This window comes from Engystomops pustulosus, chromosome 6 (genome assembly GCF_040894005.1).
Source record: "Engystomops pustulosus chromosome 6, aEngPut4.maternal, whole genome shotgun sequence".
Classification (NCBI taxonomy): Eukaryota; Metazoa; Chordata; class Amphibia; order Anura; family Leptodactylidae; genus Engystomops; species Engystomops pustulosus.
In genome coordinates this window covers 136,251,852-136,277,231 of record NC_092416.1, presented here as the reverse complement: position 1 = coordinate 136,277,231, position 25,380 = coordinate 136,251,852, and the positions used below count along the sequence as shown (strand labels likewise).

The 25,380-nt window shown below is 43.8% G+C and overlaps 3 protein-coding genes across 6 annotated transcripts in view; 1 reads left to right on the top strand and 2 right to left on the bottom strand.

Moving 5' to 3' along the window:
* The window catches only part of DCAKD (dephospho-CoA kinase domain containing), a 28,872-nt gene extending 19,128 nt beyond the window's left edge, over nucleotides 1-9,744 (bottom strand). Inside the window, exon 1 of the mRNA XM_072111216.1 lies at nucleotides 9,674-9,744. The gene's annotated coding sequence lies outside the window, so the exon portion shown is untranslated. The remainder of the gene's footprint in view (nucleotides 1-9,673) is intronic.
* NMT1 (N-myristoyltransferase 1) lies at nucleotides 253-20,979 on the top strand. 2 transcript variants are annotated; one of them, XM_072111212.1, is made up of 13 exons: nucleotides 253-294; nucleotides 5,578-5,798; nucleotides 11,425-11,515; nucleotides 14,431-14,575; nucleotides 14,661-14,779; nucleotides 16,576-16,667; nucleotides 16,746-16,862; nucleotides 18,414-18,584; nucleotides 19,398-19,506; nucleotides 19,846-20,016; nucleotides 20,098-20,265; nucleotides 20,354-20,491; nucleotides 20,618-20,979. In XM_072111212.1, exons 1-13 carry the CDS (start codon nucleotides 268-270, stop codon nucleotides 20,636-20,638), a joined length of 1,590 nt encoding a protein of 529 aa, XP_071967313.1. In that variant the 5' UTR covers nucleotides 253-267; the 3' UTR covers nucleotides 20,639-20,979. The 2 variants fall into 2 exon arrangements, with proteins under 2 accessions (XP_071967313.1, XP_071967314.1); XM_072111213.1 differs by lacking the exons at nucleotides 253-294; nucleotides 5,578-5,798 and adding an exon at nucleotides 6,120-6,163.
* Nucleotides 20,980-23,110: 2,131 nt separating this feature from the next.
* PLCD3 (phospholipase C delta 3) overlaps nucleotides 23,111-25,380 on the bottom strand; it is an 85,395-nt gene continuing 83,125 nt past the window's right edge. The window contains exons 15-16 of one of the 3 annotated variants that reach the window (XM_072111206.1): nucleotides 24,450-24,599; nucleotides 23,111-24,296 (exon numbers count right to left, since the gene is read on the bottom strand). In XM_072111206.1, the coding sequence (XP_071967307.1) occupies nucleotides 24,208-24,296; nucleotides 24,450-24,599 (239 nt within the window). In that variant the 3' untranslated portion in view covers nucleotides 23,111-24,207. The remainder of the gene's footprint in view (nucleotides 24,297-24,449; nucleotides 24,600-25,380) is intronic. The other 2 variants (XM_072111207.1, XM_072111205.1) reach the window with 2 other exon arrangements.

Genomic DNA, 25,380 nt, shown 5'->3' with positions numbered 1-25,380 from the left:
GACTCATGTGTAAAACTGTCTGATAATACATATGTAGAAACTTCTGTTTACAAAATACATCCTATTTCAGAGTGCCTGGTTCTGTATGTATTGTATAGCCTATATGTATACTTTCTGGTCATACATGTCATGGGTGTGTCACCTGCAATATTGTCTCTTTATAGATGTAACTGGTAGAACAGATTGTATAATTAGTAGTTTTCTATGTAATATGTGGGTCAAATCTACTGACTGGTGAAACTGAAACTGCTCTTTCTAAAGTCTCCAATGATCTCCTCACAGCTAAATCCAAAGGTGACTATTCTCTCCTTATTCTTCTACATCTTTCTGCAGCTTTTGATACTGTGGACCGCCAGCTCCTCCTCAGGATGTTTCACTCTATTGGCATAAAGGACACTGCACTCTCTTGGTTTTCTTCCGATCTCTCTGACCGCACTTTCAGTGTTTCCTTTTCTTGATCTTTCTCTTCTTGTCTTCCTCTCAGTGTCGGGGTTCCTCAGGGCTCACTCCTAGGTCCTCTTGTCTTTTACCTCTATACTGCACCCATCGAACAAACCATCAGCAGATGTTTGTTTTCACTATCATCTTTATGCTGATCATAACAAGCTGTATACTTCTGTACGTAACATCGCCCCTGCCTTACTCAATACTAGAGACTGTCTCTCTGCTGTCTCTAACATCATGTCTTCTCTATTCTTGAAACTTAAAGGGGTTAGCCACTCTTTTATATAAATTGCCCATGTGATTTTAATGCCTTAATAATAATCCCTAAATTCTCACCAATTGATTCATTATCCCTGATGCTTCCTTTATCGCTGTGTGCAGACTCTCTGTGAACTCTGTTTGATGTTTACATGCCTGAACACTGATAAATAGGAGGGACCTGCAGAGACTATGATTCATTCTGTTGCTCCCCTCCCACCTCTGTGTATGTCAGTGAGACGAACGGAGAGAAAAAAACACACTGGAGGCTGCCATGACAGACGGACTGAATAAATGAGAAACAGGAAGTTGTGTGGAGATGCAGAGTGCAGCATGTGGATAACAGGGAAAGGCTGAAGCTCTCATAGGAGGCAAAGACACAGATACATATACATGCAGACACCTGTCTAGTGGAACAGATTTATTGAAAAGTGGCCAACCCCTTTAATGTTTCTAAGACTGAACTTCTTGTCTTTCCACCATCTACTAACAGACCCAACCATGATTTCTCCATCTCTGTCTGTGGGATCACTATAACACCAAGACAACAGACCCGCTGTCTTGGGGCTGTGCTGGGCTCTGACCTCTCCTTTGCACCACATATATATCTCTTGCTCGGTCTTGCAGCATGCATCTCAGAAACATCTCCAATTGAAACCTCTAAAATTCTAATTGTTGTGCTGATTCACTCTCTGCTAGACTAATGTAACTCCCTACTAATTGGTCTTCCACTCCAGTTTGTGCCAATCACTGCACTGGTTGCCCGTCTACTTCCGAATACAGTTTAACCCCTTACGGACAGGTGACGTAGTACATATTACATATTGCAGCAAACACCCACCGGTAACACCCCTGTAAATGCCTCTGCCGTGGCCGTCGCCAACGATACTATGGCTAGGATCGTTTGGCGTATTAAACACATGTTTCAATTATAGGCCTTTTTACAAAATACTTTTGTGAGTATAATTTAATTAATAAGAGTTATATTAAAATACCCCTGGATAATCTACACTATGGTGTTGCCTTTGTTTTCTACTTAGTGGATTTGGGCAAGTTACACAATTGGAACATCTATCCACATAGAGGTGTGAACATAGGAGTGTTCTTTGTCTGCCACTACCCTGGATCAGGAATTTTTTCCTGGCTTTCTCGTTTGATTTTCAACCTGTGCAGAGATTGAAGGAGCTCTTCGAGCGCAACCACGAATATAAGGATCTACAGCAGGGGTCTCAAACTCGCGGCCCGCGGGCCAACTGCGGCCCGCGGGACAATATTTTGCGGCCCCCACCTGGTCACGCTGCATGGAGAGGGCTCACGGGCTGAGCCCTCTCCATAGCCGGTAAGTCTTTGCTGCATATTGCAGCAAAGGCTTACCGGTAACACCCGCGATCGGTGCTAGCACCGATCGCGGGTGCTTTCACAGCGATGGCTGCCGACAAAGCTGCCGGCAGCCTCAAAAAGATAGCGGCGCATGGGCGCCGCCATCTTACCTGGGATCACCGCTCCCCGTGACGTCATCGGGGGGCGGAGATCCGTCTCCATGGTAGCCTCAGGTCTTCCGAAGACCCGAGGTTTTAACCCCTTCATTACAATGTGCTGATAGCACATTGTAATGAATGAGGAGGAAAATCTCCATATACTGCCATACTGTAGTATGGCAGTATATGATAGGATCGATCAGACAACCTAGGGTTAAAGTACCCTAGGGAGTCTGAAAAATAGTATAAATAAAAATAAAAAAAAGTTTAAAAAAAAAAAATAATAATAAAAAAACCTAAAATTTCAAATCACCCCCCTTTCCCTAGAACTGACATAAATATAAATAAACAGTAAAAATCATAAACATATCAGGTATCGACGCGTCCGAAAATGCCCGATCTATCAAAATATGATGACGGTTTTTCAGTGCGTTTAACCCCGTTACGGAAAATAGCGCCCAAATTCGAAAATGGCACTTTTTTGCCATTTTGAAAAATATAAAAAAATCTATAAAAAGTGATCAAAAGGTTGTACAGTCCTAAAAATGATATCATTGAACATATTATCAAATTTCGCAAAAAATGACAGCACCCACAGCTCCGTACACCAAAGTATGAAAAAGTTATTAGCGCCAGAATTTGGCAAAATAAAAAAAAATATTTTTGTACAGTAGGTTTTAATTTTTGTAAATGTATGAAAACATTATAAAACCTATACAAATTTGGTATCCCCTTAATCGTACCGACCCAAAAAATAAAGTAGACATGTCATTTGGGGCGCTCAGTGAAAGACGTAATATCCAAGCCCACAAGAAAATGGCGCAAATGCATTTTCATTGCATTTGGAATTTTTTTCCCGCTTCCGAGTACATGGCATGGAATATTTAATACCATCACTATGAAGTGCAATTTGTTACGCAGAAAACAATCCATCACACAGCTCTTTACGTGTAAAAATAAAAAAGTTATAGTTTTTTGAAGGTGAGGAGTGAAAAATGGACATGAAAAAACAGGAAAGGGCCCGTAACTGGTTAATCCCCTTCCCTCCGGTACTTGAAGAAGATGAAGTCGCCGCTCTGAACGCACTTGGTGCAGGTCAGAGCGGCGACTTCATCTTCTTCGATGGGAGGGACAAGGGGAGGCAAGTACCGGGTGAGGGGGGGGGGGGAATGGAGTGTCCCTGACTGGGCTCAGTGCGGTAGGAGCTTGGGACCCCTCGGTACACAGGACGCGTTCATAGAGAAAACACGTCTCCCAGCTTGGGGCTTTCCTTGCACTGGGAGACGCCGTGACATTTGAATCTGAATAATGATATTTTGTAAGCGCATTTTGTGTGGAAAACTTGATGCGGCCCAGCCTTACCCAGAATCTACCTCCAGCGGCCCCCAGGTAAATTGAGTTTGAGACCCCTGATCTACAGAAAAGAGTTTTATCGGGGCGCTCTTGCGGTGTGCTGCTCCTCCGATAAGTATCTTCCTCTTGTCAGTAAAAATTTTTAACACATCCTAAAAATGCACATGCAAGTGATTTCATGCGGAAATCGACTCATTATTGCAGCTGTTCCAGCTGGGTCCAGCACTGGTTCTCCAAGAGCGCAAATGATGATTTGGCGCATCATGTGTTAGTCTGCTGACATTGCTGCCAGTGCGGGCCCTGGGGCGCACGCCCCGGGAGTCCTTTCCATAGTCATGCACAACTTTAAAGGGTTGTCCATTTTCAGTAAATAATTGAAATGGTTTCTGTAATGAATGTAATACAAATTGCCCATATACTTTCGGTATCAATTTCTTGTGGTTTTCTAGATCTCTGCTGTTATTCCACAAGAAGCTTCATTGTTTACATCCTGTGGATAAAAATCGGGTCATGTGATGTAACACAGGGGCACGGCTCCTTACATCACACAGCTCTAATTACGTTATGCGATATAAGGAGCCTTGTACCTGTGTACACCTGTGATACAGAAAGTACATTGAAATTTGTATTACATAAACAATATCAATTATTTGCTGAAAGTGGACAAACACTTTACACAAGGCTACAACTAACAACTATTGTCCTTTTCAAAGATTGTATCTCTAAGTGGTACTTATGTGCACTATGCCACTTAGACTCCACAAGCACAGCAATCCAGAATTGGATTTCAGGGTTAGTAAGGGACAGGTCCCCTAATTGTGTATCACAACAATTTTAATCCCTTTTATGTCTGAGCTGTAAATCATGCATATTAAGTCCTCAATATTAGAGACACCAGTCTCTCAACCAACCAGCAGCATTGTCACTCTTGCTATAATGCCGGACAGCTGAATATTAGTACAGTGGTACATCGAGTTCAGGCGGTTGCAGGGCATGTGCTGAGGATACCTATCTATGGGAGCGGGCATGTGCTGGGGCTACCTATCTAATGGGGGTCATATGCTGAGGCTACCTATCTACGGGAGGGGGCATGTGCTAGGGTTACCTATCTACTGGGGGACATGTGCAAGGGATACCTATCTACTGGGGGGCATGTGCTGGGGCTATCTATCTACTGGGGGGCATGTGCTAGGGCTACCTATCTACTGGGAGGCATGTGCTGGGGCTACCTATATACTGGGGGGCATGTGCTGGGGCTACTTATCTACAGGAGGGGGCATGTGCTAGAGTTACCTATCTACTGGGGGGCATGTGCTGGGATACCTATCTACTGGGGGGCATGTGCTGTGGCTACCTATCTACTGGGGGACATGTGCTGGGGCTACCTATCTATTGGGGGCATGTGCTAGGGCTACCTATCTACTGGGGGGCATGTGCTGGGGCTACCTATCTACTAGGGGGCATGTGCTGGGGCTACCTATCTACTGGGGGGCATGTGCTGGGGTTACCTATATAATAGGAGGCATCTGCTGGGGCTACCTATATACTGGGAGGCATGTGCTGGGGCTACCTATATACTGGGAGGCATGTGCTGGGGCTACCTATATACTGGGGGGGCATGTGCTGGGGCTACCTAGCTACTGGCTGTTATGGAATTACATTTTAGAATATGTTGCGTTCAAGGCTCTCTCAGCTAAAGAGGTTCCTGAACTCTGACACTATAAATGCTAATGTGTATGAGGCCTAGATCTCTGCAGGCTGCAGCCTGGGGGCATTATGTGACTTGAGATACTGTCAGACGCCCCCGCCTGGAGAAATACCGCAGATTTTTTTGTGGGTATCACCTGTCGTTAGAATTATACTGAGCAGGTTCTAGCCTGTCCACACCTCACTGACGCTGGATAAGGCAGTTAGGATATAATGGGTTAAAGAGGGCTGAGCGTAAGAAGACTACAACACCCATAAGGCCAGCGCCCCTGTTATATCGCTATAGTGAATGGCCTATGTGCGCGCAAGACTTCATGGGAATTGTTGTTTTTCATAGGATTCCTTCAAGCAGCAAGAGGCGTCCTTCACTACAACCCCCAGCATGCTTAGCGATGTGCAGCCAATAGCAGCTTTCCATGATCCCCCCATACCCGGCTTTGGATTAAAGATGGCGGATCAGAGTGAGACAGCAGCGGGCGAGCCGTTGGGGGAAGATGAGAACGGACACGGACATTGTAGCGACTGTGAGAATGATGAGAAGCACAGCCTCAACCGGAGGTAACGTCACAATCTATCCCAGGATCTCCACTGTCGCGTTGTAGCGAGGGTCTAATACACTAAACCCGGAGTCGTTATGTGTTTCGCCTCAGTGTCCTCCTGATTGGCTGAGATGGGGGGGTCGCTTGTTGTTATTGGCTGTGTCTGCTGTCAGTCAAGGATAAGCTTTGAAATGAAAGCTCTTTTGCTGAATAGCTGATAGTAATATGCAGGTGACAGGGAAATACTGGGTGTAACGGGCCCGGAGCCGGTCACAGGGGATTATCATCACATCTGCCGGGTGATTACGCCCTGAGGCTTTGTTATCCATTGTGAGTCCCAGGAGACATCACCTATATGAATGGCACCTCCATACAATACACTAGGTCTGTGTAACTACACAATTATACATTCTTAAAGGGGGTCTCCACTTCCAGCTGCTTATTAGTCCCTGGGATATACCCTGGTCATATGTATAGAGAACACAGATCCTTCATAGCTGCCTTCACCCCTACAGCTTTCCTAGGAGGCATCTAAGGAAGAGCTTCATCTGCTGGAACATGTCTTGGATATGTATTTCTGTGCTCATTATCCATGCAAAAAGTTAATAGTAATTCAACAGATTTATACCCCACTGGGAGTAAACACGGAAGCTTCCTATAGAATGACAGCAACCAGAGATCTTGAAAACCTTATAAACTCGAAAATCATATAACTTTTCCTTAAAGGACATCCACCACCAGGATGAAGGATTGTAAACCAATCACCCTGACATACTGGTGTGTGCCCCCCCCCCCTAGAAAAAAGGCTTTAAACATTATGCAAATTAGCCTGAGGGGCTCCAGGCTACAATAACAACTATGGAGCTTGGAGCCCCTCAGGCTAGATTGCATAATTTTAAAATATTTTCTTTTGTATAAACAAGGGCATAAAAAGCTTAGCGAAGAGCTGATCCTGGCAGAGGGGGCACACACCAGTATTTCAGTGTGATTGGTTTACAGTCTGTGATCCTGGTAAATGTCCTTTAAACAAACCAGATCAATTATTTGCTGGAAGTGGACATGGACAACCCCTTTAACTGTTGAAACAGTTAATTTTCATGAGGCCTTACTGAACAACTTGTGCTTTGACGTGCGGATGGAGTCACATCTAATTTACAGTGTGAGCCCTTCGATTTGTCTGATTGTATTATCCAACAATTATTCACACGGAGGGGTGGATGTATATGTATATTAACCACTTCGCGGTCGGGTCGCGCTGCATGGAGAGGGCTCACGGGCTGAGCCCTCTCCATAGCCGGTAAGTCTTTGCTGCATATTGCTAGCACCGATCGCAGGTGTTTTCACAGCGATGGCTGCCGGCAGCCTCCAAAAGATAGCGGCGCATGGGCGCCGCCATCTTACCTGGGATCGCCGCTCCCCGAGACGTCATCGGGGGGCGGCAATCCGTCTCCATGGTAGCCTCGGGTCTTCCGAAGACCCAAGGCTATTTCGTTTTAACCCCTTCATTACAATGTGCTATCAGCACATTGTAATGAATGAGGACGAAAATCCCCATATACTGCCATACTGTAGTATGGCAGTATATGATAGGATCGATCAGACAACCTAGGGTTAAAGTACCCTAGGGAGTCTGAAAAATAGTAAAAATAAAAAAAAGTTTTAAAAAAATTATAATAAAAAAACCTAAAATTTCAAATCACCCCCCCTTTCCCTAGAACTGACATAAATATAAATAAACAGTAAAAATCATAAACACATTAGGCATCGACGCGTCCGAAAATGCCCGATCTATCAAAATATGATAACGGTTTTTCATTGCGTTTAACCCCGTTACGGAAAATAGCGCCCAAAGTCAAAATGGCACTTTTTTGCCATTTTGAAAAATATAAACAAATCAAAAGGTCGTACAGTCCTAAAAATGATATCATTGAAAATATTATCAAATTTTGCAAAAAATGACACCACCCTCAGCTCCATACACCAAAGTATAAAAAAGTTATTAGCGCCAGAAGTTGGCAAAATCAAAAAAATAATTTTTGTACAGGAGGTTTTAATTTTTGTAAATGTATGAAAATATTATAAAACCTATACAAATTTAGTATCCCCTTAATCGTACCGACCCAAAGAATAAAGTAGACATGTCATTTGGGGCGCTCAGTGAAAGACGTAATATCCAAGCCCACAAGAAAATGGCGCAAATGCGTTTTTTCACCATTTTCACTGCATTTGGAATTTTTTTCCCGCTTCCGAGTACATGGCATGGAATATTTAATACTGTCACTATGAAGTGCAATTTGTTATGCAGAAAACAAGCCGTCACACAGCTCTTTACGTGTAAAAATAAAAAAGTTATAGATTTTTGAAGGTGGGGAGTGAAAAATGGACATGAAAAAACAGGAAAGGGCCCGGTCCTTAACCGGTTAAAGCCACTGGTTCTAGTGAAGTGTGTAGAACAAGTAGATATATTTACATAATTTATTGTCTAGTTCCAATAATTGCATGGAATGTCCATATGTAAAGGGTTAAACGCTTTATTTAAAAAGTCATCAACTAAAAGAAACAAAGTGACTGGTACAGAGAGCTGGACCCTGCCTGGAGAGCTTACAATCTAGATAGGACCCAGTCGGTGAGGGAGACTCTGAGCTTTAGCGATGTTCTAGGGCAGTGATGGAGAACCTTTTGGAGACAGAGTGCCCAAGCTACAACCAAAACCCACTTATACGTCGCAAAGTGCCAACATGACAACTTAAGCAGTAAATTGCTGTATCACAGGTTTCAATCGTATTGGTGTCCTGAGTTCAAAAATAAAATAGAAAGATGATGGAGAAATTTGGATTGTAGCTTCCCTCCAGGGTTCCCTGAAGAGGAAGAATTAGGGGACCCAGAGCAGGAGCTCCAATGACAATCCATCTCTATCCACACCTTCTGGCTCCTCCTGTAGTCCTGGCAGACAAGGATGTTGCTTTAAAATAGCGCTGAGCTTGGCATGTCCTGGGCTGTATTGGACCACAGGAGAAAGCCGTGAGTCTTAGCTGGCAAACCATGTGTTCGGGTGAAGGCCTGGGTGCCCACAGAAAGGGTTCTGAGTGCCACCTCTGGTACCCGTGCCATAGGTTTGCCACCACTTGTCTAATTATTGTGGTTAGATCCCATCTGTTATCCCATGTAGTGTGGGAGAAGTATTAATGTGTCAGTGCAGAGTAGGACTAGACAGTTCTCTGCTGCTCAGAGTAATCCCTGTGTCTGTTGCTGGATGATTAATCTGGTGCAGACACGACGTGTGCCCACTGTACCGTAGCACGGCGGGCACACGTCACGGCCCGGGAGAGGAGGGGGTGAGCGCTGCTCTCCCTGCCCCTTTCCATAGCGATGGATGGTGCATGGCGGCGTGTTGCTGGGAAAGAAAGAACATGTTCTATCTGTCTCCCGGCTACGGGACGGTACCGTACAGCTCCTGTACAGCACTGTGCGCTCATTGCCGTCTATGGGGACGTATATAGGCCCCCCATACGGTTGTGTGAATATATCCTAAGACGGGTGAGTCGTAATTTGCCCCTCCTATTAGTTGCTCTAGTTTTCTGCCCCCTAATATTGAATCTTCTGGTGCACGGGCTATTCTGCGTCCAGTCACGTCCCTTTTTCAGACAAGTCAGAAAACTGTCTATAACCTTCAATAAATGTGGTGCAGGATATTTTGGGTGCAAATGACTCCAGTATTCTGGCAAAGACGGATTGAGACATCTTCCCCAATGTTTTAGTCGCTAATCACCTTCCATGCCGGCCTTATCACTGCTGATCCCCAACCAAACCCGGCTGAGATTTATACATTTTTTGTGTTGAGGGTAGAAGAAGCTATGGGCTTTCTCTGATCTCCAGCAGGTTCTGCGGGCCTACCTGATGCCTGGGGCAGTACACTTTGGCCTCCTACTCATGTAGTCAGTGCACAGATTCCTCTCCCATCAGTGATTTCGATCTCTGCTTGTGCAATCTGTGTAGGCGATAATCGCACTTCCTGATACCTTTTTTTTTTTTTTTTCTCTAACGTTCACAGAAAGAAAATGCCAGTGTTTTATTACTACTTCTGGGCATTGTTTCTTGTCATGTGACTGGTGCAATCTACTGTTACATCAATTTCTCTAGTTTCAGAATAAAAAAACATAAAATGTTCTTAAAGGGGTTGTGCACTTTCAGCAAATATTTGATATGGTTTGTGTAGGGAAAAGTTCTGCCATTTTGCAATATAGTTTCTGTATCTATTCCTCACGGTTTTCTAGATCTCTGCTTGCTGTCCTGTATAGAAAGCTTCTTTGTTTACTTTCAGTGGATAGAGATCTGTCCATGTGATGTGATGGAGGTGCATGAGCCGTCATTATCACACGGCTCCTATTACTCTCTGTGATAATAACGGCTTGTGCACCTCCATCACATCACATGGACAGATTTATATTCACTGGAAGTAAAAATAGAAGCTTTTATAGCAGGACAGCAAGCAGAGATCTAGAAAACTGTGAGGAATTGATACAGAAAGTATATCGGAAACTTTCCTTACACAAACCATATCAAATATTTGCTGAAAATGGACAACCCCTTTTAAGTTGTATCCATCCTGTGGTTGAAATGTGGGTGATTAGCTACTTGTCTGCCTTTGGTGTACCCAGCTTTCCCTGCTTCCTCAATGGCAGTTCTTTCACATCATAACCATTACTAAAACTAACTTTACTGATTCACCATTTTTATGGTTTTGAAAAGGAAATTGTGTTATCCAGGTTTTCCAGAAAGAGAAACAGCTTAAAATGTTCAGCCTTTTTTTTAGATGAGGTTGGGTGTCATGTGTTACCTGCTAGTACAGTCTGATAGTATCTGTAATAGACCACCATTTTTCAGGCTGATCACCCCCCTCACGCACGTTATAACACGTGTGGCTGTGACTGAAACAGCTGATACTGCCCAGTGTCTCTGGCACAGTCACACACAGCGTCTGTCACATGAAATGGGACTTTAAATAGGGCTCCATTCCACATGGCTGGCTCAGGGATCTAATAGGATTAGCAGGTACATTCACCCACTGGATGGGAGGTTTCTGTGCTGCTGCTGCTGTAATGAAGCTAATTTTATGATGCCCTGGGTAACTGTTTGTCTCAAATCCTTGTGTTCGGGACTACATGTAGTAGTATTACAGTGGGGTTCTCGCTGCCATAACCCAACTAGTGAAGGGATAGCCGTTCAGTCAGCGGAAGGCGCACCTTTAGCTCAGCCATTGATGGATGTGTATCTGATTGTATGGACCAAAACCTCCTCACGTGTGACCGCGGCGATTTGTGATGGCAGATTATTAGATCGGATTTGGCAGGGTTCTTTCCAGACCCATTGGTTTTGGCTTGTATGTTATTTTTTAGGTAGTCCTGATGCAAAGGAAAAATCTGTGGTGTGCTGGTTTTTGGCAATACTAATGTTTTGTTACCACAAGGGATAAGCCGCTGTTAGAGGAGCCTGATTGCTTCTTATTCTTTCTGATACCTTTTTATAAAGGAGTCGGAATAAATATTTTATGTTAAACCGATGGCGGGTGAAATCATGTGGGAATCTTGTTACTACAATTAGTGAAATCAGATAGTCATCAGTTTTGTTGGATTTTTATCTTCTAGTGGGGGCGATGACTCTGGAGTCAAGAAAAAGAAGAAACAGAAACGCAAGAAAGATAAGGGAGGCGATAACTTGGATACTACTGACGGCCCGGTAAGGATGCTGAGAGTAATCATTTCATGTTTTAAAGAATATCTACCATGTACCTTAATCTCTACCACCATTGCTTTGTAGATGTTAAACGGCTTAATGCTGCTATACCTTTATTATTACCCTATTACCCTCCTCCTTCATCTTAAAGGGCACCTGTCATCAGGTCTGTGTCACTATTTCTGTCACCTCTACCTGTTGGAGCAGCTCACAAGGATCCCATCCCAGCCTTTATCTAGTCATTTCATACATTATTCATTGTAAAATCATCTTTTCTTTATTATGTAAATGAGGCTGGTCAGAGGCAGTGATGTCACCCTGTTCCCCCTCCCCTCTCCTCCCCCTGCTCATGTCTGTGTGTAATGTACAGTAAAGCATTGCTAGTGTGTGTGCTGCATCTGCTGACATGCTGCATCCTCCTAATACACAGAGACACAGACATCAGCTACACAAGTACCTGACCTGTGCTGCTGTAACATGGCTGCAGCCTGGAGCTGTTGTATCTCTCCTGTACGCACGCACGCACGGGGCGTGGCTACCAGCAAGCACATGGAGGAGCCATTACATGGAGCAGCTGTCAGTCACTGGGGGTGTGGCTGTACCTCCCACTCATGAATAAGGTGGACAGCTTGAATATGCTAATGCTTCATTGGACATTTCACTGGTCATTTGCATACAGCTTTAGGACCTCATTGCTTAGGTTTACAGGCATGTAGAGGGACAATGAAGGGATAGAGGCAATGCTCTCTAATGGCAGTTTATGAAAATATATTTAGTTTAGGGGGTTATTTTGCATGACGGGTTCTCTTTAAAGGAAACCTACCACTTTAAAATTAGCCTTCTAAGCCACGAATACCTTGCAACAGCTCAGGATGATCTGTTGCCGGACCATATCTTGAATAGAAGCAGAAACTGCTGTATTCCTGGAAAAAGTGTTTGTAGCGGTATATTCATATCCACCTTCGGCGCACCACGATATTGGTGTTCGCTCCATGCGGGCGATTGTTTGTGCGCATAATTCTGTTGTGCCGGAGAGCGGGCACACTCGCGCAAGCGCACCAACACCATTTGTCACGGCCAGCTTCCAGTGCGGCTGTGTGAACGACCATGGCTTTGGAGAGAAGACGGTGTGCTTGCCGAATCGTAGACGGGAGCGATGCTTATGCACGAACGTTTGTGCGCATGGAGCGAACAATAATATCGTGGTGCGCCAAAGGTGGATTTGCATATACCGCTACAAACAATTTTTCCAGGAATACAACAGGATCTGCTTCTAGTCAAAGTATGGTGCAGCATCAGCTCATCCTGAGCTGTTACAAGGTATTTGTGGGTTGGTTAGAAGGCTAATTTTAAAGTGGTAGGTTTCCTTCAAAGGAAATCTACCTTCATGAGAAACCAGGGACACTTACTCATAGACCCAAGCACTGTGATGGTGGTAACCTTATATTTGCTGTCCGTGGGCTCCTTCATTCTAAAATCAACTGTTAAAATTGTGTTAATGAGCAGGAAGGGCTCTGTGGGGCATGGATCTATGGTTTAACTTTCTTGATTTGATAGTAGAATTCCTTTCACGACTGGCATACGGCTTTATACATTATATTTGCACACGCCCTGTGCGGAAAGGATGTTTATAAACGCCGTGACCATCATCAAGTGGCTATATCTCCTTAACCCCTAGAAACACAATTTTGCTGTCATATTAAACAGAAAATATCACCCCTTTAATGTGATATCTGGATTGTGTATGTATGCTTTACAAAACCAGAGGTATGCAGAGTTTTATATACAGCTTTCTATTCCTGAGACGTCCAATTGTAACTTTAAGAGTGGATATCTCGGGTTGCGTGAAGCACATACACAATAATTTGGGTTTCTAGGTGCCAGGGTTCAGGAGACATAGGCATTTGAAGTGTTCTTCCCTCCATCCAGTCAGCTCCTTGTGTTTTCTGCCTTTAGCTACAGGAAGGACTTAACTTACAGTTTGCAGAATTTTAGAAGTACATGCACCCTCTGCATCAGTATCTGAACTTGGGGAAAGGGTGATGGAATGATGCTGTACATATTTGACACATTTTGGTAAATTTGAAGAAGCGCATAGCAGAACTGCAAAAATTGACTGGGGCTTTCTGACATCAATGACCCTTTGTCAAAAAGGTGTTAAAGATGACTTATGTCATTGCTGAGGTGCTCAGGGGAAGTGACTGGATTCATGAGCTGTACTGGAGACATCCAGTAGCCGCCACAGAGAGCTGAGGCCAGACACAAATAAAAGTGGGATTGGACAGTTAGATTTTAATTTGCTTGATTTTAAAGAGGACCCCTCACCCTAAAAAAATGCATTAAGGTAAGCAGCTCCTAGCGCTACCCCAGATGTAGCAGTGTTAAAATGCTAGCCTTATGATTCATGAGGGGGTGGTCCGAGCATGCGGTGACTTACACATGAAGCCCGGCAGTCACTAACCTCTTATTGGTGTGGAAGGGGTGGTCCGGGGGAGAAGCAGTGCCTCGGACTGCCCCCTCATAAATAAGCCGGATTGCTGTGAGCTCGGTCTGCCGTTCCTATTGTACGGCTCTGCAGTGTCTGCTAGCTTTATCAGCTCCTCTGTCGCATCCTATGACATAATCAGAGCGTGTGCCGCCCGGGAGAGCGCATGGCCACGTCACTGCTGGCTGTTAGAGCAGAGAGAAGAGGAGCCACGGAGACCGGAGCATCAGGGGCGCTGAATGGTGAGTATGTATGTTTTATTTTTTTTAATTGACTCTAGTATAAGACGAGGTGGGGTTTGTGCTTTTGTGCATTTTTGTGCTGAAAAACTCTGCTTATACACAAGTATATCCAGTACTTGTTTGCAGCCACCTGTCCAACTTGATACTGGGTTTGTATTAATGAGGAACCCTTTTGTTGTCTTCATATTAAGGTGAAAACAATCCCTGCTGAGAAGATTCAGGAGATCCAGAAAGCCATTGAGTTGTTTTCTGTGGGGCAAGGACCAGCGAAGACTATGGAAGAGGCCAGCAAAAGAAGTTACCAGTTTTGGGACACACAGCCTGTACCTAAACTTGGTGAGAATCCAGTGTCATTTATCTATGAAGAACCCACGAGGTCGACTCTTCTTGTACCTACTCTAACAGTCATGTTTCCCAACAGGAGAAGTAGTGAACTCACATGGCCCCATTGAGCCAGACAAGGACAACATCCGCCAGGAGCCATACAGTCTTCCACAGGGTTTCACCTGGGATGCCTTGGATTTGGGAGATAGTGCAGTGGTATGTAAACCAGCTATACATGTCTTTAGGTAACTCTTGGGTTTTGTGCGCAATAGCTGCAGAATTTACCCCAATGGCAAATCTGCAGCCATTCTGTAAGCACCAGAAACCAGATGAAATGGGCTGGTTCTGGTGCCCTTTGTGCCATGATTTTGATGTGACATGATCATTAAGCTCAATCTTTGCATTGCAAGGGTTGAATTCCAAACCGACCATTAAAGCAGTATTTTGGGAATATGTACATCTGATACAAAAACCCATAATGTTATAAATAAGTGAATACAACAAAATGGAGCTTAAACAGTTTGCTTTTATGATTCACTAAATTTTATGGGCGTTTTAAGTAGGAGGATTGATCTCCAAAATGGCCGCCATGGGTTCTCAGTAACTGCTCCTCCCTCTCATTTTCTGTTACCATAGTAATAATTGTGTCACCGCCATCCTTTACCTAGTGCACCATGCACTAACGTGTGATACATCACCCACCCCCCTGTATGACCTGCTGTGTGCTGATTGCCTCCATGTACATTATCTTCCAGTCCCCTTCATGCAAAAACCATCTCTCCCCTCCAACATACAGTCCCATGTAAAAATAAAACTCTCCTCCCTATAAAGCTTCTTTGGTTCTCTGGCATTTTATAGAAAATGAAAAAAACTCGGGCTCTGTCTGGCAAAATATAACTCATCTGCCCATATACAATGCTACATGTAAGGCACTCCCTGAATCCTTCCAACATAGTTCCATGTAAATGCATGCCTCCTGTCCCCCCCAGCCTCTGAACATGCAGTCCCATGTAAATGCATGCCTCCTGTCCCCCCCAGCCTCTGAACGTGCAGTCCCATGCAAATGCATGCCTCCTGTCCCCCCAGCCTCTGAACGTGCAGTCCCATGTAAATGCATGCCTCCTGTCCCCCCCAGCCTCTGAACGTGCAGTCCCATGCAAATGCATGCCTCCTGTCCCCCCCAGCCTCTGAACATGCAGTCCCATGCAAATGCATGCCTCCTGTCCCCCCCAGCCTCTTAACATGCAGTCCCATGTAAATGCATGCCTCCTGCCCCCCCCCAGCCTCCTCGCATGTAGTCATGCCGGACATGAAACCAGCGGCCATCTTCTGTCCTGTGTCTGGTCCACTGGGACAAAATCAACAGACTGATTAAAGGGCCAGCAGCATTTTTAATTTTTCATGACATTGTATGTCTCCAACATTTTTCTGCTAAGGGGAGCAAAATTTCAAATACCCAACTAACTGCATATTTGTTTGTATTTTATTGACCTATTTGACTAATAATTATGCTTATTCCTGGAATACCCCTATTAGGGAAATTTACCACCAGGATGAAGGATTGTAAACCAAGTACACTGCCATACTGGTGTATGTCCCCTCTGGCAGGATCGACGCTTGTTTTAGCTTCCTATGTCCTTCTTTTTACAAAAAAAAGTTTTTAAAACTATGGGAATAAGCCTGAGGGGCTCCAGGTTCCATTAACACCTGTGGAGCCCAGAGCCTCTGAAGCTTATTTGCAAAAATGTAAGTCTATTTTTGTAAAAAAATAGGGCATAAGAAGCTAAAAGAAGAGCAGATCCTGCCAGAGGGGTCACACACCAGTATGTCAGTGTGCTTGGTTTACAATCCTTCATCCTGGTGGTATCATAAATCTGACGAAAGATTTTTTGTTTGTTTTCTTCATAAAATGTGTATAAAAACAGCCTTATATTTTATTAAATGTGCCCTTCAAAGAGGCTGTAACATGTCCTGTGCTTCCATAGTGACTGGTTACTACTTGTCCCCAACAGCTGAAAGAACTATACACTCTGCTCAATGAGAACTACGTGGAAGATGATGATAACATGTTCCGCTTTGACTACTCCCCGGAGTTCCTTTTGTGGTGAGTCTTTGTCATTGACGCATTTCTCCACTGCCGCCTCTACTAAAATTGCTGATTTCTGTGACTTTTGTCCATCAGGGCACTGAGACCTCCTGGATGGCTTCCACAGTGGCATTGTGGAGTGAGGGTGATCTCCAGCAAAAAACTAGTGGGATTTATCAGCGCCATCCCGGCTACTATGAAAATCTATGAGCTGTAAGTACCTGATTGTGCAGGAGGGACAGGGATTGTATTATATGGTGTTTTGCTAGGATTTTCCATAACATAATAAACTGTAAATGGCTTCCAACAACCCCTCAAAATGGTTTTGCGATGTTTAACCGTCTGACTGGTTGGGGTATGTACCAACTCCAACTGATAATGAGAACAAGCATCCTGTTCCCCAATTTCATTCAATATCTGAGAGAGCCGGAGATGGTGGAATGATTTTTCTTCTGGGGCTCTGGAGCAGTGGGACATGTTTCCCCGGCCTAATTACATGGAATGGGACCCCCATTCACGTGATTGGTGAAGGTCCTTGCCGATGAGACTGCCCTATCCATCCTTTGGAACAACCTTATTATTTTCATGCAAACCTTTCGGCAGGTATTAATAAGTCTTATGACGTACCCTCATAAACCAAAGGGATGTGGTCCAGATGCCACCTTCACCTTCACCTGTGCTTACCTAGGTGTATGTCTACTTCAGCATGGGGTACATACAGAGCCTGCTTTAATTCCTTTAGGTGAATTAGATGCAATATAGGAAAACTAAAATATATGCTGTGGCAATAGATTTTTGCGATAATTTACTTAATTATTCTCAGGTTGTTAGTGATGGGGAGTTTAATGTATCCACTGCTTCGGCCTTTAGGAGTACAGAGCTTTCCATGTGGTGCTATCAAACTCCTAACATAACCCAGTTTTACTGCCTGTTAATATATATGATACGGTCGAAAAAGGGTTAAAGGGAACTAAAAACAGATTGTAAAAGCCCCTGACACCTGCAGTGCAGATATGCCTCTTTGCCTTTTCTAAGCATTTGCATTACAATATAATTGTGTGTTATAACTTACTCTTGCATCCTGACAAAATCCTGGGGTAGTCACAGGGGTTGGGCTTTGGTTTGGATGCATTTCAAAAAAACATGAGACTTGTCTGTACTGCAGGCTGCCTCCATCTTTGTGCTCCTGTTCAGTTCCTCCCTCTCCCACTGCTGTCACGCTGACCAGGCTGTGACCTCTGTGAAGGAGCAGGAGGTGGAGCCGTATAGGAGCACAAAGGTGGGGGCCAAGCTCTGAGGAGTAACACAGACAAGGCACATGTTGTTTTTTAAATGCATCCAAACCAAAGTCCAGCCCCTGTGACTATCCCAGGATTTTGTCAGGATGCAAGAGCAAGTTATAACACACAATTATATTGTAATGCTAAGGAAAGGCAGATATGCACTGCAGGTGTAATAAGCTTTTGCAACCTGCCTTTAGTGAAAATTAGGTCCCCAGTGATAGGTTCCCTTTAAAAAAAAAAAAACTTTAAAACCTAAGTAGGGACAATGGTACCATTTCAAGTATCGGTACAGAGCAGGTTCTGGTTGTCTTGCTGAGTTGCCTTTAGGAGAGTAAAGATCCAGCTGGCATAGAGAGCCAATCTGTAATCTGGGGCATATTTTATCTAGACTCCTTAGTAATACCATTTCATTCTGCAGTTGTTAAGAGATGTGACCAATTTGGAAAGCTGTCATTTTCTTTTTTTTCCTATTTCAACCCAGATCCAAGAAAATGGTTGAGATCAACTTCCTTTGCGTTCACAAAAAGCTGCGTTCTAAAAGAGTGGCTCCGGTTCTGATCCGTGAGATAACACGTCGCGTCCACATGGAGGGGATATTCCAGGCTGTCTACACAGCTGGCGTAGTTCTGCCAAAACCAGTAGCCACATGCAGGTATTTGACTCTTACATTAAAGGCAGTGTACAACACATCTATGAGTTGTATGTCACACTGAAACTTACACCGGAATATAACATCCATTTAAGACATTTTAAATGAAATCAACTATCAATCATGGATATACCAGGAGCGCTTACTCATATAGGCACTGTGACTGTGGTAATCTTATATTTGTTATCCATTCTTATGCTAATGAGCCTGAAGGGTTATTTGGGGGGGGGGGGGGGGTTATCAGATCCCCTCCATTCTGTACCTTAACATGCTGTTTCACTGTCCTGATGTAAGCACACATGTCCTGATGTTTTAGCACACAGTGGGAGAGGTAAGTTCTGCAGGCACAGTGTAACCACCTTTGGTTACACCCCGCAGACCCCTTCAAATCATTAGCTTAATTTAAAAAGTCGACTTTAGAAGGAAGGGGCCATGGAAAACAAATATAAGAAGAGTGTCGCAGTGCCTGGATCTATGAGTAAGTGTTTCTGGTTTATCATGCTGGATTTTGTTGGTAGAGTAATTCTAAGGCCCCCATATTAGTTGAGATAAAAATTATGTGAGCCTTTCAATTTTGTATGGTCCAGCTGACCTTGTGTGGTGTACTGGTTATCCTGACTTGCCTCAGATGGTAAATATCGGGTGAGATGAGGACCAAGCGAGTTTGAATTCAACTCTCATGAACTGGGCTGGGGAGGGTATTTTGGGAAAACCCTTCTCCATGGCTTAGCTGTAGGGTGCAGTATAGGGATTTTTTTTGTTGGTGATTGGAGCTTTAAAGTTTTGTTTTTTTTTTTTTTTTCCTATAACTTTCAGGTACTGGCACAGGTCACTAAACCCTCGCAAGCTGATAGAGGTAAAGTTCTCTCACTTGAGCCGTAACATGACTATGCAGAGGACTATGAAATTATATCGGCTACCTGAGGTAAGCGGCATCTGCAGCGCCCCATGCAGTGTCCTATTTCATGGACCAGGCTCAGTGCTGAGAACAGGACTGTGCGTCATAGTGATGCGATACAAGGAATCCATTATTTCCCGAAAGACAAAGCACCAAACTGTAATTCTGATAACGGTGCCAGCATTGAGGTGAAGCGGGGACTCGAGATATCATATATCACTATGACTCATGAAGTCCCACTCTCTGGACTGTGAAATCTGACCATTACATATTCTGTGATTCAAGGACTAACTACAGCTTTGTGCTTTTAGCCCTAGTGTTTTTTTTTGGATTTTTTTAATGTTTTCAACTTATTTTTTTGTAAAGGTCCCTAAGACATCTGGACTGAAGCCTATGGAAATCCGTCACATCCCAGCGGTGCACAAGCTACTAGCCGGTTATCTTTCCCAGTTTAATCTGGCTCCAGTCATGAATGAAGAAGAGGTTCAGCACTGGCTGTTTCCACAGGAGAACATCATAGACACCTATGTTGTGGAGGTAAAATGGAGATCCTGCTCCTGTTGGTGGGGTGAGGCCAGCATTTTACCTGGTACTGACTAATGTAGTCTCCATCTTTAGACACCAGAAGGAGAAATAACGGACTTCCTGAGCTTTTACACATTGCCCTCGACTATCATGAACCATCCGGCACACAAGAGCCTGAAAGCTGCATACTCCTTCTACAATGTTCACACCAAGACGCCTCTGGTGGACCTCATGAATGATGCTCTCATTTTGGCCAAGTCGGTGAGTTTGGTCTTTCCACGCTGCAAGGAACAGTATCTGTAGTGTTTGTGTAAAACCTTATACCATGTTCGTTCCATTTTATTAACAGAAAGGATTTGATGTCTTCAATGCTCTTGATCTTATGGAGAACAAAACCTTCCTTGAAAAACTGAAATTTGGCATTGGAGATGGAAATCTTCAGTATTACCTGTATAATTGGAAGTGTCCCAGCATGGGCCCCGAGAAGGTAGGACGCTAACTACAGGGTGTACACATATGTAATATGGGAGCTATTGCATGACAGTGACTCTTCTATTAGGATGGGCTTAATGTGTCATGATTAACTCTCTTTTCATTTTACCCTCCCTTATAGGTTGGTCTGGTTTTACAGTAATTGCCCTTATCCCCTTTATCAAATGGGGGGACAGTATAATGCGCCACCTGCTAATCATGCCAGAGGTTGGACACACTAGAGCGCAGCCCCAAGAAGGAGCGCAGGAATGTGGGCACCGCTCTTGAACACATCATGCCGATGTATTGTGGGAGGGAGGCTTCAGGTTCATGAAAGTGCAAAGCAGGGAGCTTCGTCTAGCCTGGCTTGAATTAAGGATATTTCAGGGTTTTCTCTTCTCTCTTCCCACTGCTGTGAATATAAAATTGCAACCACTCTTCCCTTCCTGCTGCCATCCGATTTGAAACGGAGTTGTGGCTGAATATTAAAGTATATATTATATATATCTGTAACCTGGTGATTCATTTTCTCAACATTGTTGTCTGCTTTTACTGTAATCGTTGGAAACCCCCTCCACCCTGGTGACTATTAGTAAACGGTTATCTTTGCTACCTATTACCAAAATCTGTGCTGAAGTTGTAGGAGCAGACAGTAGCTGGGATTTTGGAAACCCCTGTAGGTCATATAAATTGTTAGGTGGGCTTCAGGTTGCAGGTCAAGATACTGCCTGGAGAAGTATGCAGTTTCTTAGGATACCTGCATGCAATAAATGACTTGTTTGATTTTGGCTATGCTGCAGCCTGCCAGGGATGAGCTGCCTTGCACCAATGTGTTGGCACACGGCACATGTGTTACAGTTTTCAAATGGGTAGTAATGTGGAGCTGGGGGAAGGGACCTGGGGAGTTTGGAGGGTCAGATCTTACAAGCTGCAGAGGCTATAAGAGTCGGTCTCCGCCACCTCATCTCCTGCCTCCTTGACTGCATCTAAGAAGATAATCGAGGAGAATAAAAGTGGTTTTTGTACCAAAACACCAGCACAGAGGCACACATCCGATTACAACACAATTAGTCACGTGATCATGGTTTATTTTATTTTTATAGTGTTTTGTGGTGACCAGTTCCATTTAAAGGGAATCTGTCGGACACATCTAACCCTTTAGACTGAAGGCCCTCCCTTGTTTACTGTAGTTAGTTGCTGTGCATGAGGATATTGAAATGAGTCAGCGGCTTCTGTTAATTACAAAATGAACACCACCACCACCACTCTGCATTGTAATCATGTGAATTGAGTCAGCCGGATATTTGCCCCCTTTGTCCTCTTGTAAACGCACCTCTTTCTAAAGCTGCAGCACAGAAAGGGGTATGAATATTTTGGGGGCATGTTTACCAGGGGAGGAAGGGGGTGTTGCGGCCTGACTGAGCACAGATGAAGGCAATGCAGAGTAGGGGGAAGGGTTATTTTATAAGTCACATGAGCCGCTTACGCCTTTCAATAACATCATACAGAGCAACTCGCTACAGAAAATGAGGTAGGACCTGTGGTTTGGGGTTCTAGATGTGCCCGAAGGGGTTTGTCAGATAATAAGAAGGAACCTTTTTAATTTGCAGCCTGACTTTATAGTTTTCACTGATTTTGCAACAATGTTGTACCATCTAAAAGGGACAGGCAGCAGGTTGTCCAGATGAAGGCCAAAGGGCTGATCCTATCAACCATAGCAAGAGACGTCATTCCAAGTCTGTGACTTCTAGAATATTGCATCTTGACAACATCATAAACTCATTCAAGTCCCTCAAGAAGGGTGGTCGCCCTCAAAAGACAAATAAAAGAGAGGACAGTATAATGTAGAGAATCCTCATGGGTAATTTCAGCTTGAATTGCCTGCTAGTTGAGTAAGGAGCTGTCTCGTTATACAGTGTCATGATGTTCAAGAGGTTTTGGACTGAAACCCACTCTGCAGTATCCAAATTTCTCATTAGCAGAAAGAATCAAAAGACTAGATTTACCTTTGCGGAGGAGAATGTAGTCTGGACAGAGGAGAAAGTGGTCCACAGTTCATTTTAGTGATGAAGGCAAATTCCATTTATTTGGGTCTGGTGGGAAATATTGTCAACAAACGTGTGTAAAAAAAAAAAATCAGATAATCAGGTAGTGGAGGAAGTGTCATGGTTTGGGGAATGTTTTCAACATCATGAGTGGGGCCTCTTATGCAGCTACATGACAGTGAATGTAAGTATGTATAAAAACCTTCAACAATGCATGGTTCATTCCTTGTGTTCATCGTTCAATCAGCCAGTGACACCTCTCACACAGAAAAACAGGTAAGGCAGTTCCTTGAAACAGAAAAATAAAAATAGAAAAACTCTGGAAAATACTTGGTGACACACATGCCTGATGTTCATTGTTGTATGACTCTGCCCTGATGGTTGCAGGTATGCTACATAACCAATTTTGATAAATGAGTCCCGTGTCCCCCCCCAAGTATTTTCTATGTTTGAGTCGTATATCCACAAATGTGGCACGTGTGTCATTCATTTCTGCAGACATGGAAGAAAAAAAAAAAAACACCTTGCCTTAAAACTGAGTATAAAGCAATGGTGGGAGAAGGAACTTACAAACAGCTTGTTGAGGTTAATAGGTATTATTAGAGCAATTAGAGGGGACCTTAGGCTAGAAATTGAATTGCCCTATATTGAAAGGGTCACATAAATATTATCTAGCAACTGAGTTGCAATAGACTTCAATGGGAAGGCTGAGGAATATGACGTACTCTTAAGATCTGTGGCTGTGGTCACTGTCTCATACATGGGGACATGTGCTAGCCGTTGAAACGATGGCGAGCACATATCTAAAACCAATGTTTTGTGCATGAGGCTCAACTCTGAAACAAGAGACCAGTTGTTCTTAGCTTTACCATTTTATATTTATTGCAAGGGTGTGTTTATAATGCAAAGTAGAAAATACATTTATAGATTTATCATTGGACTGTAAGATTATTTCCTTCTTGAAAAGTGCTCTGTACTTGTGCAAGATGTCACCAGCTGTCAGCATCTATCCCACAAGTCTTCCAGAAGTGCTATATTCTACATGATATTCTTGGCTACATACCTCCCATGGAAGGCACATGTGTTCACAAGAAAATGGGGAAATAAGATATATAAATATATATGTACACATGTGTAGGAGAGGTTTACCGTAAGAACTGATGTAGAGTTGTGTCCACTAGACACACTCCATACCGATTTGAGCTGTGTCACGTCATGTGGATCAGAAATGTATATTCGGGTACAGTTCTGTTGTTTAAAATGCAAAACTTAACACAATATGTGCAAATAAAATTGACCTTTCTCATGGCAAGTCTCAAGCCGTGCTACCAAACATGCCGCAGTTCTTGAAATGTGTATTTAACGGTCTATATATAAATGCAGGATTTGGTCAAGTTACTTTCCAAAATCCGTTTCACATGTATACCAAATGCAGGGGGTATACGCAGCAATGTTGTACCCTGTGGGCATATTAGTTGATAGAAATGTCCCTGCTGTGGGAATGTCTTGTCCTACCACTAGTTTAAAGACAAAGGTCAACAGTCTGTACCAAACACTGGCTATACGTAGTAAATATGGCACCTGGCTTCTTTAGAATAGCCGTAATAGGAACCACCATTAGAGATATAAGAGGGTTCACTCTGCCCCCCACAGTCCAGATACCAGATGGTGTCCATTGCTCGGCTACTCATGGGTCTTCAATTTGCACATGTACAAAGAGTGTCGCTGGGGACAGGGAGGTGCCATCTTTGGAAAATAGATGAACATGACGGTATCCTGAGCAAAAAAAAGAAAATAAGGTTAGACTATATATCTGTGTATTCTGCAAAGATTTATAAGCTGATCTGCTGGCTGCCTAGAGCCACCACTAATAACCCCGATACTCCGGACATTGTTGGTATCATGTCTGTGCAATGCTTTTCCTCTCACCTTGTTTCAAGCTGGGAAATGGCAGAGTGAACTGTCCCACAAAGTCATTACTGGAAGTTTTATCATAATCTTCAACCACAAATCTGACAAGTGCCAAGTCCGGGCAGAGCACCTCAAGCTGTAGGGTTTCATTCCAGAGGGGGTTAAACCCTGTTAAGAGTTATGGAAAAGACAATTAGAAAAATACAAAAAAAATTCAATTAAGTCTTTCTTTAGAACATGCTGTGATTATTCTGACCGTGGCAAAAAGCCGCTAAAAGCTATAAAGTGAGTCTGACCGCTTCCAAATCACCCCACAGGTAAAATATACCATTCTTTCAGACCCTCTGGGGTATTTTAACCCTGCAGGGTCTGATTGCTAATATTATATACTGCAATGCTACTGTATTAGCAGTAAATAATTCTTATATAGTGCCTATAGATTACGTAGCGCTGCACAGAGTTTGCCAAATTGGTCCCTGTCCCCATGGGGCTCACAATCTAAACCTACCAGTATGTTTTGGAGTGTGGGAGGAAACCCACGCAAACACTGAGAGAACATACAAACTTTTTGCAGATGTTTACCTGGGTGGGACTTTAACCCAGGACTCCAGTGCTGCAAGGCAGGAGTGGGTGGCGGGTTCGACCACGAACCTTAACAGGTTAACTGCCACGATTGGTGCCAGCACCACCCGCAGCAGTAACAAGTGGGTATTATACAGCTGACACCCGCTGTGTATGGAGAGTGCTCAGCCTGATATACACTGAGACACTGACTTTCTGCCAGCAGCAGCATGGGGAGAACTAGAAGCTACTGATGGATCAGCTCTTTATCAGGGGAGGGACAGCAGATCTAATGTGTTGTGGAATAGCAGAGACATAGGAGGGCAGACATTGTGTGTAATAGGCAGTTTTATAGGTGCTATACATGTCCTCCTTTATTCTAATGAGC